At 44.5% G+C, this 12,229-nt stretch overlaps 1 protein-coding gene across 2 annotated transcripts; it reads left to right on the top strand.

Moving 5' to 3' along the window:
- Positions 1 to 4,834: 4,834 nt before the first annotated feature.
- LOC119743121 (sulfoquinovosidase-like) lies at positions 4,835 to 11,562 on the top strand. 2 transcript variants are annotated; one of them, XM_038219478.1, is made up of 6 exons: positions 4,835 to 5,067; positions 6,301 to 6,489; positions 6,601 to 6,792; positions 8,092 to 8,463; positions 8,779 to 9,988; positions 10,919 to 11,562. In XM_038219478.1, exons 1-6 carry the CDS (start codon positions 4,846 to 4,848, stop codon positions 11,098 to 11,100), a joined length of 2,367 nt encoding a protein of 788 aa, XP_038075406.1. In that variant the 5' UTR covers positions 4,835 to 4,845; the 3' UTR covers positions 11,101 to 11,562. The 2 variants fall into 2 exon arrangements, with proteins under 2 accessions (XP_038075406.1, XP_038075408.1); XM_038219480.1 differs by lacking the exon at positions 4,835 to 5,067 and adding an exon at positions 5,151 to 5,265.
- The last annotated feature ends 667 nt before the right edge of the window (positions 11,563 to 12,229 follow it).

Genomic DNA, 12,229 nt, shown 5'->3' with positions numbered 1-12,229 from the left:
AACCCAAAGCCAAAGCCAAACCCAAACCCAAAGCCAAACCCAAACCCAAACCCCAAGCCAAACCCCAAGCCAAAGCCAAACCCAAAGCCAAACCCAAAGCCAAACCCAAACCCAAACCCCAAGCCAAAGCCAAACCCAAAGCCAAAGCCAAACCCAAAGCCAAACCCAAACCCAAAGCCAATTAAACCCCAAGCCAAAGCCAAACCCAAAGCCAAAGCCAAACCCAAACCCAAAGCCAAAGCCAAACCCAAACCCAAAGCCAAACCCAAACCCAAACCCCAAGCCAAACCCCAAGCCAAAGCCAAACCCAAAGCCAAACCCAAAGCCAAACCCAAACCCAAACCCCAAGCCAAAGCCAAACCCAAAGCCAAAGCCAAACCCAAACCCCAAAGCCAAAGCCAAACCCAAACCAAAAGCCAAAGCCAAACCCAAACCCAAAGCCAATTAAACCCCAAGCCAAAGCCAAACCCAAAGCCAAAGCCAAACCCAAACCCAAAGCCAAAGCCAAACCCAAACCCAAAGCCAAACCCAAACCCAAACCCCAAGCCAAACCCCAAGCCAAAGCCAAACCCAAAGCCAAACCCAAAGCCAAACCCAAACCCAAACCCCAAGCCAAAGCCAAACCCAAAGCCAAAGCCAAACCCAAACCCAAAGCCAGAGCCAAACCCAAACCCAAACCCAAACCCAAACCCCAAGCCAAACCCCAAGCCAAAGCCAAACCCAAAGCCAAACCCAAAGCCAAACCCAAAGCAAAACCCAAAGCCAAACCCAAACCCAAACCCAAACCCAAAGCCAAACCCCAAGCCAAAGCCAAACCCAAAGCCAAACCCAAAGCCAAACCCAAAGCAAAACCCAAAGCCAAACCCAAACCCAAACCCAAACCCAAAGCCAAACCCCAAGCCAAAGCCAAACCCAAAGCCAAAGCCAAACCCAAACCCAAACCCAAACCCAAAGCCAAACCCAAACCCAAAGCCAAACCCAAACCCAAACCCCAAGCCAAACCCCAAGCCAAAGCCAAACCCAAAGCCAAACCCAAAGCCAAACCCAAACCCAAACCCCAAGCCAAAGCCAAACCCAAAGCCAAAGCCAAACCCAAACCCAAAGCCAAAGCCAAACCCAAACCCAAAGCCAAACCCAAACCCAAACCCCAAGCCAAACCCCAAGCCAAAGCCAAACCCAAAGCCAAACCCAAAGCCAAACCCAAAGCCAAACCCAAACCCAAACCCCAAGCCAAAGCCAAACCCAAACCCCAATCCAAAGCCAAAGCCAAACCCCAAAGCCAAAGCCAAACCCAAAGCCAAAGCCAAAGCCAAACCCAAACCCAAAGCCAAACCCCTAGCCAAAGCCAAACCCAAAGCCAAAGCCAAAGCCAAACCCCAAGCCAAAGCCAAAGCCAAACCCCAAGCCAAAGCCAAACCCAAACCCCAAGCCAAAAAACCCAAGCCAAAGCCAAAGCCAAACCCCAAGCCAAAGCCAAACCCAAACCCCAAGCCAAACCCCAAGCCAAAGCCAAACCCAAACCCCAAGCCAAAGCCAAACCCAAACCCCAAGCCAAAGCCAAAGCCAAACCCCAAGCCAAAGCCAAAGCCAAAGCCAAAGCAAAAGGGACTGCATACTCTCGCCAAGTTTTTCTCCGCGTTGACACAAGACACTGTTGAGGGAGAGCAAAACAATATTTTGTCCAAATCTTCTGTCTAGTTTGTCTTTTTTTCATGATAAATCACCTGGCCAACGTGCAATTTAATGCATTACTTAATTTTTGAGATAGTTGGTCGTGCATGACTATCGTTTCCGAGCAAAATGTGTGGAAAATAATCTGTTTGGACTGGGACTGCACTCTCGCCCAGTTTTTCTCCGCGTTTACACAAGACATTGTTGAGGGAGGGAAAAACAATATTTTGTCTAAATCTTCTTCTAGTTTGTCTATTTATCATGATTAATCACATGGCCACCGTTCAATTTAATGCATTACTGAATTTTTTAGATAGTTTGTCGTGCATGACTATCGTTTCCGAGCAAAAAGTGTGGAAAATGGTTTGTTTGGACTGGGGCTGCATACTCTCGCCAAGTTTTTCTCCGCGTTGACACAAATCACTGTTGAGGGAGAGAAAAACAATATTTTGTCTAAATCTTCGGTCTAATTTGTCTTTTTATCATGATAAATCACCTGGCCACCGTTCAATTTAATGCCTTACCTAATTTTTTAGATAGTTTGTCGACCATGACTATCGTTTCCGAGCAAAAAGTATGGCAAATGGTCTGTTTGGACTGGGACTGCACTCTCGCCCAGTTTTTCTCCGCGTTGACACAAGACACTGTTGAGGGAGAGAAAAACAATATTTTGTCTAAAACTTCTGTCTAGTTTGTCTATTTTTCATGATAAATCACCTTGTCACCGTGCAATTTAATGCATTACTTAATTTTTGAGATAGTTTGTCGACCAGGACTATCGTTTCCGAGCAAAAAGTGTGGAAAATGGTCTTTTTGGACTGGGACTCCATTCTTTTGCCCAGTTTTTTATCCGCGTTTACACAAGACACTGTTTGGCGGGAGAAAAAACAATATTTTGTCTAAATCTTCCGTCTAGTTTGTCTTTTTATCATGATAAATCACATGGCCACTGTGCAATTTAATGCATTCCCCATTTTTTGTAGATAGTTTGTCGACCATGACTATCGTTTCCGAGCTAAAAGTGTGGAAAATGGTCTGTTTGGACTGGGACTGCACTCTCGCCAAGTTTTTCTCCGCGTTGACACAAGACACTGTTGAGGGAGAAAACAACAATATTTTGTCTTATTCCGATCCTCCGTCTAATTTGTCTGTTTTTCGTGATAAATTACCTGGCCACCGTTCAATTTAAAGCATTACTAAATTTTAGAGATAGTTTGTCTGGCATGATTATCGTTTTAGAGCAAAAAGTGTGGAAAATGGTCTGTTTGGCATGGGACTGCACTCTCGCCCAGTTTTTCTCCGCGTTGACACAAGACACTGTTGAGGGAGAGACAATATTTTGTCTAAATCTTCTGTCTAGTTTGTCTATTTACAAACACAAATTTATTTATTAGCACAAATTACTAATTCGTTAGCACGAATTACCAACTCATTCCCACGAATTACTAACGCGTTCCCGGATGCACGAGTTAGCAATTCGTTCCCACGAAATAGGAATTCGTGCGAACGAATTACTAATTCGTTCCCACGAAAAAGCAATTTGTGCGAACGAATTAGTAATTCGTACGAACGAAATAGCAATTCGTGCGAACGAATTAGGAATTCGTGCGAACGAAATAGGAATTCGTGCGAACGAATTAGCAATTCGTGCGAACGACTTAGCAATTCTTGCGAACGAATTAGTAATTCGTGTGAACGAATTAGGAAATTCCAAAAAAAAATTCCACCCTGTCCCTTCCCGGGCTTCATAGACATGCGTGCACGTGCGTATGATGCGCGCGGAAGGAAAATGCAGCGTGGCATTGGAGCGCGAGCACGTGGGTACGTTTGCGCACTGGGCGAAGCTTACTGATGGATCGGTCCATTCCATGATTTCAGCAGCACACTATAAATATGGCCGTGTCCGAAACGGGCTTCCAGAGCTACGGCTACGTCTATTGTCAGCGCGTCTCCGCGTATTTCTAATGGAGCGAAGACCTAGACCTAGCTCTAGACAACAGATTCGGATGCAGCCTTTTATATAACCGACATACAGATCCTTGTCATTTGATTGGTGGAACTCACATCACGTGGCATTTGTTATTGCTCCCATTCATGCCGCGGCTCAAAAAGTACTATCCGCCCATGGGGAATGGGAAATACTATTCAACAGTTAGGATCATGACGCGGTATTTGTGTGCAAATGCATGCTGGTGTGCGCGTTCAGCGCGTTGCACGTAGCGCGTATTGTTCCAAAGAGCCAGCGCTACAGCGTTGGGTTCAAACATTTTCGTGAAAGGGTGGTTTGGAAGAGAGAAATACATTTTCCTCTATTTTTGTATTGAAAAAAAGTTCAAATATATCAAATGACAAGGATCTATATGTCAGTTATATAAAACAAATATTGAGTGGCTTTAAATTGTGAAATGGGAGGAATATTATCGCTTGGTAAAATCTTGACTTTTCCAGTTCACTCGGCTTCGCCTCGTGAAATGGAAAAGTCCAGATTTTACCTTGCGATAATATTCCTCCCATTCCACGCTAAGCCACTCACTATTTGTAAACTAATGTATACGTGAGTGGCACTGAGTGCTGCTGTTCTCCCTTCGCCGACTTGCCATTGGTGATAATTTTGTGCGCAATCTAGTTAGATATCTCTGTGATCGGATGATGCTCTTTTATCACCAGTGGTTTGAGAACTTTACTAATTACAATACCAAACTTACCAAAGGCTTTGATATTATTATCGTGAAAATAATCAACGCGTATAGAGCAAAGTCTATCTATCTAATCCTTGCTCAGCCATACGTGTCCGTGGATGACTGTGTGTTTGGTCCATTATATGCGGGATATAAAGAGTACTGTTGTGCCGCCATTCACTGTGTGTGAAAACTGGATAAAAAAAATTCATCCATGCAAGCAAATGAGGGTTTTCAAGGACCTTTCATTCCCTGTATAAACCACACGAGTCGGGGTTAACACCGTTGCGCAACAACGCGTTGTCGCTTACTCAAGTTTACTCCAAAATGGTATGTAAGGTAAACGTACACTAGACAACGGACCCTAAACAGTACGTATAGAAGCAGCATAGGGGCCGGTCCTAGCCCCACTAGTGTGGCCGTCGGTATGCTGCGCTGAACCCAAGCGCAGCATACCGACGGCCACACTAGTGGGGCTAGGGCCGGTCCTAGCTCGATGGCAAAAGCATCTGTTCCTTGCTCTATGGTAAAAGTAACAACACTGGACTGCGGTTCGAAAACCATGGGTGTGCCACCGCGAAACGTGAGGGGGACTTGTATTATTCGAGCTGTTGTCATCCTCTCCTGCTGCACATTGTGGCCGGGATCAGTCCGGGCGAGGTTTAGCTTCGAGAAGGACGGTGTGGGAAGTTTGAAGGTGTACGTTGACGATGTAGAGGTAAGGACAGCATGTGAATTGCCTTTTTCAGAAGCTAAAGCGGCACAATCAATTGCAGAATACCCCGCCACCTCGTAGCCGGCTACTGAGTCACGGTTGATTGCCCTCAGCAAACCTCAGCGCTACCTGCATGTACTAGGCCTACACACGTCATGCTCCACTGCACCCCCACTCCGTATCCGCGTAGCCGGCAACATGGTACATGTAGTTGGATTGGACTTTAAATTTTTTTAGCAAGTCCCATTCCCTTTGTGTTGCTTCGTTCTCAAAGCATTACCGCGTAGCCGGCAACAGAGTAGTCTGTTGGTTTGGACTTTTGAGTTTTTTTAAGCAGCCCCCATTCCTTTTGTGTTGCTTCGTTCTCAAAATGGTACACATGTACACCGTTTTGTTCATGAAAATATTGCCACAAATGCACAATAAACAACTACTTAAACGCAATCTCTATAGTATTGGTTGCACAAAATGTCAGAAAAAAGCACAAAACCAGATAGTTTTTATTTCGTTATAATATTCAGCGTCGGTCATGTCAGACCATGGTCAGAGTCGGACTACTGTCATGAATGGACAATCTCATTTCAACAAGTTTGCCATGCATGCAAAATACAGCTGAGGAGTAATTTGCGAGATTTTCTATGCAGAGGCATGGCGCAACGAAGCCTTGTGTCACAATGGTGTCAAAAGCATAGAAGGCCTCGAGGTTCCATCATAATTCCCAACATCTCAGGATATGTCATAATATCTTATGATGTAGCCTCATGGGACCATAATGATCTCGAAAGTAGACAGACAACGTCATAAAATAAGCACCGTATAAAGCCAATTTCTCGCAAATGGCCCATTAGGGAGACACATTTGGTAAAAAAATGTACCTATTAGGGAGACAAGGCAGATTAGGGAGACATTTGAATGTCTCAAGTCCTATTTCTAGGCATAGTTTTAGTGTCGCAAATAGCCTACATCGATTCTTCGTGATGCAAACCCCAAATTTATAAAGTTTGGTGAAGGAAGGTAAGGTTTAGTTTCGGGTTGAGTGTCATTAAAGTTCAGATTTGTTTGCACATGTCTATGGAATGTTTCCCAGGTACAATTCCCGTAGTATTGTCGTGCTCGGGACAAGTCCTTGTATTAATTGGATATTTTAACGACAAACATTTTCTTGGCAGTATATTCTGCTTCACTCCAATGACTCCATGAAATTGGGTTAGACATAATACTTCCTTTTCTCTTCAGGTTATCAGGCATACTCCTGAGTCGCCGTTTGTGTTCGTTGGGAACGGGCTGTTCTCGTTCCGGGGGCATCTTGGTAACTTCGTCATCGAAGACTACGTGCAGGAGCGCATCCCCCTCCGGAATTTCAGTTTCGCGGAGGAGTCTGAGAATGTGGTTCGAATTGTATTTCATCGAGATGGGCTGATGAAGGTATAAGGTTCATACATGTTTTTAATTATTATTTTGTTTACAGTCACTGAAAAGAATTTTATGCACTCTGGAACCAGCCTTGCTAGGCTTGTCTTGTCTTATTTTTCCCAGACCGAGGTATCGTTTACCGCAGAGGAACACAGCTTGGGTGACGTCATCACTTTTGGAGCTCTCCCCGCCGACGCAAACCATATCTGGGTTCGGTTCCTGGCCGAGGAGACCGAACACGTGTTCGGCGGCGGCGAGCAGTTCTCGTACTTTGACCTCCGTGGTCACACCTTCCCGCTGTGGATCCAAGAGCAGGTATGAGCTTCCGGCTCCAATAGAGGGCGCTGTATTGTTTAACAGACTCCTTGCGCGGTGCGCTCTCACCGCGAGGACAAGTTACTATAGTTTTCCCGGCTATTTTAAAACATGTTTCATTCAAATTCACCAACTCTAATATTCAATTTCGTCCAAGAAAAAAAGCACACGCTTTTAACAAAACCAATTTAGTCATCTACCATTCTATTTCAAACTTTGGTCACCCTCCTTATAGTCACCAGGTCGGGAATATTCGTCATTACAGATCAAATTCGCCTAGGCTGTTGCCGAATGGCAGCATTCAGAGATCAAATTCGTCTTTTATTAATCAGTTTAAAACTTGTATAAAGTAAATTAGTCTGGAGTGTTTAAAAGAACGGTGTCCCCAAGCACAATTTGGCACATTCGCTGCGCGAGTAGATAAAATCAAAATAAATGGCACATTTATGAAGAAATAAGAAAAGAAAGACTTATTCTTATTAGAGGCCTATATGCCTTTAAAGATATCGCAGTGAAGCATGACGTAATTGAACAAAATTACGTTTAAATTACGTTTAAACACGATTCAGCGTAGATGAGACGAAATCGAATACACCGGGTCGAAAACGTTTGTTCATTGTTTGAATTTGTTTGGACTTGATTTGAAATTGTCTGACAAAAGACGAAATTAAATTGGAATTACACTAAATCGATGTTGCTGGACGAATTTGAATATAAGAATGGGTGAATTCGAACGAAAAATGTTTTAGAATAGCCGGGAAAACCTATATTTCCATTAAATTCGTTAACAATAAAAGCACAGTTGGTCTTTCTGATGCCTAATCAAATACTAAACGGCTTTTACCTTTCTGTGCATCATAAAAATTTTAAATAATACAGCAATATTCGAAGATCTCTGCCGCTAAACTAATCTTCAGTTGAAAGCTTTTCAGTGAAGACTTTTTGAGAATCTCCGAGTTACAATTTACCTCATAATTTTGTCAGACATTGTGAATTTTGTCCACATTTTTGTGCTTTACGAAATACCATAATTTCGCAAAAATTACGGTCGTGTTTCACTGGCACAGCAAGGCTGCTCCTGCTGACAGGCTCTTTCACGTTGTGATGGGTGCTGAACAGTATCGTTATAAAACGTTTTCATGTGGCCAAAGCTTGCCAGCCTCAACCCAACCACGCGAAGGTAGGGCGCATAAGAAATGGATCTAACTTGAGTGAATGAAGACAAAGAAAGTAAAGATATACCCCTTCTGGAAGACATCCTTGTATCTTGAGTCTCACATTTTTGTAACAAAACTACAGGGCGTGGGTCGCAACAAAAGTACATTGGTGACCTTCAAAGACGACCGGAACGACGGAGGGGGCGGGGACTATTACACCACCTACTGGGCCCAGCCCACCTTCACCTCCTCACGTTTGTACAGCTGTCACTTCGACACGACCAGCTACTCCGAGTTCGACTTTCGCCACTCGGGTTTCCACGAGGTGCAGATCTGGGATCGGCGCCCCGGCCGGATCTACCTCGGGGCCAGCGACTCGTTCGCCGGGTTGGTGGGCCGAGTGGCGGCCTTCTTGGGCCGGCAGCCGGTGCTGCCCAAGTGGACGCAGGACGGCGCCATTTTGGGAGTGCAAGGAGGGACGGCCGCCATGCTGGAGTATCTGAAACAGGCACAGGTATAAACTATCCGACATGACAAAAGCTTTGGAACCTAAAGCTCGTCTTCCGAGTCCACTATATCCCAAGACTCTTTGCTATGGTTTGGATTCATTCTCCCCTTCCTCATTTCACAGTATCCCTTTCAGCCTATCGATGCATCGATCTCCAATGATATTGAAACACTTTCCGTTTCTGTCTTTGAAAAATTACATTATTACCCCAAGCGCTCTCACTCCGGCAACCTGACAAACTTCAATTACAGTACCGAAAGGAAGTGCTTTTCAATGAACCTTGCTAAATTCAGCAAAATTCTGATTCTTTTTCTTCGTCAGGGAAATTCAACTCTCGTCAATGGTCTGTGGATTCAGGACTGGGTGGGCCGAATCAAGACGTCCTTCGGGCGCCGACTCTTCTGGAACTGGGAATGGGACCGCGAACACTATCCCAACTTGGACAAGGAAATCGTGCGCCTTCGAACCCAAGGGGTGAAGGTCTTCGCCTACATCAACCCCAACCTCAACCGCGAGGGAAGTTTGTTCAAGGAGGCCGACAGCCAGAGCTTCCTAGTCAGAAACTCCTCGGGACAAACATACGTGGTGGACTTTGGCGAGTTTTTCTGCGGCATTGTTGACATGACCAACCCCGCGGCGTTCAAGTGGTATAAGGGGGTCATCCGGAAGAACATGATTGACTTAGGGTTCGGAGGATGGATGGCCGATTTTGGCGAGTACCTGCCCACGGACGCCGTGTTTCACAATGGGCAGCCTGGGGATGAGGTGCACAACTTGTGGCCTGTGTTGTGGGCTAAACTGAACCGAGAGGTGGCAGAGGAAGCCGGGTTAGCTAGTGACTTGCTGATCTGGATGCGTGCGGGCTTCAGCGGCTCGCAGCGCTACGCCACCATGACCTGGGCCGGGGACCAGTTCGTGGACTTCAGTCTGGCCGACGGTCTAGCCTCAGTCATCCCGGCCGCTCTATCGCTCGGCATGTCTGGGTTCGGGCTGACTCACTTCGACATCGGCGGCTACACGTCCATGTTCGGCATCGGGCGTACCAAGGAGCTGCTGCTACGGTACGCCGAGTTCGCAGCCTTCACTCCCGTCATGAGGACGCACGAGGGCAACCGACCCGATGCGAACTGGCAGTTCTACTCCAGCCCAGACACGACTCGCGCCTTCGCCCGTCACACCAGGATTTTCCACGCGCTGAGCGAGTACACCCAAGCTGTAATCCACGAGAACGCCGAGACCGGAATCCCGACACAGCGCCCTCTGTTCATGCATTATGCAAATGACGAGAAATCGTACAGCATCAAGTATGAATATTTATACGGTCGGGATCTCTTAGTTTCCCCTGTGTATCATGAAGGGGTGGACACTTGGTCCGTTTACCTCCCCCCTGACGACTGGGTCTTCCTCTGGGATGGCAAGGAGTACGTCGGTGGAACTGTCACCGTGGCAGCACCCTTGGGCAAGATCCCGGTTTTCTATAGGAAGGGTTCCCCCTGGACATCAGTCTTCCAAAAACTGCACAATCTTGGAGGTAATATCTTTTGATTTTTTTGTCACAACCTGCAGTGAAGGCACAATCAGCTCATAATGGACTCTCAGAGAATATGTCATTGCTGTCACATCATACCAACATCTACTAGACACTATCACCACCATCACGACATCAACCTCTAACATCCTACATTAAGATCAGGCACTCCCATTCAGTGTTCATACCAGGAACAACTTTATTTTTGTTCTTCTCATTATTGATTTAAAGTCGAGTTACCTGTGCTATGCGAGTGTCATCCTGTAATTTCATTTCCTTTTTCTGAATTGCTATTTCTCCAGCCTGTCTCTATGGCAAAACAAAAGTTATTTACCTTTGAATAAGACATCAACCGAAAGAAAATTCTGCGCACATTTAGTGCGGTACACACAATGCTAATTACTATTATTAGGACCTAAGTCGTGTATAGGGCACGATTGTAGAGAAATACAAAAGCGGCTTGATTTTACACTACATCCATGGGCGTCGCGAGGGGGCGGGCACTTGCCCCCGCCCCCCTGGAAAAGCAAAAAAAAAAAAAAAAAAAAAAAGGAGGGAAAGCAAAGAAAAAAAAGAAGCAGAAGACGAGGTGCGAAGTCACATTGCTGTTAATCTAATGCACATTTAACAACATGGGCGGCCGCAGGGTGTCAATGGGGCCGGGGTGGGCAAATGTCCCCCTGCCCACCCACGGAAACAAAATAATAAATTGAGAATATGCTAGAGTAAGAAGAAGGATTTTTTTTTAAAATACATGTAATGTGCTGTGCACCCCTCTAGAAAAAATCCTGGCGACGCCGCTATGACTAATATTCAATTCTTTGTAGACTCTCTTCGATACACTGAAAGGTCTACAAAAAAATGCATGGTTTAAAAGTCATCATCTACATAATTAAAATGGCGGTTTTCGATTTTTTGGCCCGACCATTGCAGTCGCGGATGATCCCATCGTGAGCACCATGGAGGAAAGGAACAACGAGCCGCAAGAGGGCGGGCTTCTCCAAACTACTGTCGGGATCACTGTAGCGTCTGTACTTCTGTTTCTCTTGGCGAGGTGGTACTGTCTGGGACATCCGCTCTTGCGCAGACTGGGAATCCAAAACCGACAAAGATAGGGGAACTGAAACAAATCTTTTTAATGTAAAATGGAGCAAAGCTACAATTATGGAATTTGTTACTTTTCCCACCGACTCTTTCTGTGTAGACTTCTTGTATGCTTAAGGTTCATGCAACGAACGGTAAGAAAGTTTACTTGGTGCGCTTTTATTCATTTAACAAAATATTTTAAGGAATTAAACAGGGTTGACATTTTTTTTACCGATTTTTTTTAAAAATCTATGAACAGTAATGAGAAAGGTGGTTTATTATTGAAAGTAGTTTGTATTAGCACTCCCTATGCAAAGACATCTCAGGCGCGGATCAAGGGGGGGGGGGGGGGTCGAACCCCCCCCCCCCCCCCCCCGCTCTGACATTTTTTAAAAATATAACAATTATAGTAATTATAATTACCTATATATGTCCGCCCGTCCGCAACAATCTGACAGAAACAAAATCTGAAGGGCCTGAAACCCACCCCCCCCCCCCCCTGCAAAAATTCCAAGATCTGCTCCTGCATCTCAATCTCGCAGAAATTTAAGATTACACAGAATTTTATAAAACTATTGTTGGCATAATTATTTCAGTCGATTGATAATTAGTCTGAAGGCTTTGTTAATATCAGAAACGACTCAATTTCCTGGATTTTCTGAACTTCAGTTAAATATCGATGGCAGGTGTTTAGTATATTATAGAATAATTACGATTTGATTTTTTTTACTTTCTTTTGAAACCGCTTGACAGGTTTTGACATATTTTTATTTAAAGTATGATAGGATGTGTTTGAATTATTTAGCTGTGGCCAATGATGTGTCACTGCTGCATTTTTCTGGCCATAACCCTTTTTTTGCGAGCTTACTTCCCTATAATTTCTTTTTATAACAACAAATATTGCAATTGCCGTATTGTTTTTTTTTTTTTTACATAAAAAAAATAGATTGCGATTAAATGATCAAAGTACTATGCCTTATTTAACAAGTTCCAACGTTGCAATAAACGGAAACATTAATATTATATTAATACCTTTAATTCGCAATAATTTGTTCTATACTCGTACACGGGAATATAATTTATCAATTTTACACTTTTCTTGTCAAAGAGTATTCGTTATAATAGTGTTTATATGGTGAGAGAATAAAACAAAAAAAT

The sequence above is a fragment of the Patiria miniata genome, unplaced genomic scaffold (genome assembly GCF_015706575.1).
Source record: "Patiria miniata isolate m_02_andy unplaced genomic scaffold, ASM1570657v1 HiC_scaffold_6, whole genome shotgun sequence".
NCBI classification, from domain to species: Eukaryota; Metazoa; Echinodermata; class Asteroidea; order Valvatida; family Asterinidae; genus Patiria; species Patiria miniata.
This window is presented reverse-complemented; position numbering and strand designations above follow the sequence as displayed.

Excerpts from the sequence above, each read along its gene's own strand:
- LOC119743121 (XM_038219478.1), top strand. The coding sequence starts at position 4,846 with ATGGCAAAAGCATCTGTTCCTTGCTCTATGGTAAAAGTAACAACACTG. Across the intron at positions 5,068-6,300 it reads TGTACGTTGACGATGTAGAG|GTTATCAGGCATACTCCTGA; the intron begins GTAAGGACAGCA and ends TTTTCTCTTCAG. Across the intron at positions 6,793-8,091 it reads CGCTGTGGATCCAAGAGCAG|GGCGTGGGTCGCAACAAAAG; the intron begins GTATGAGCTTCC and ends ACAAAACTACAG.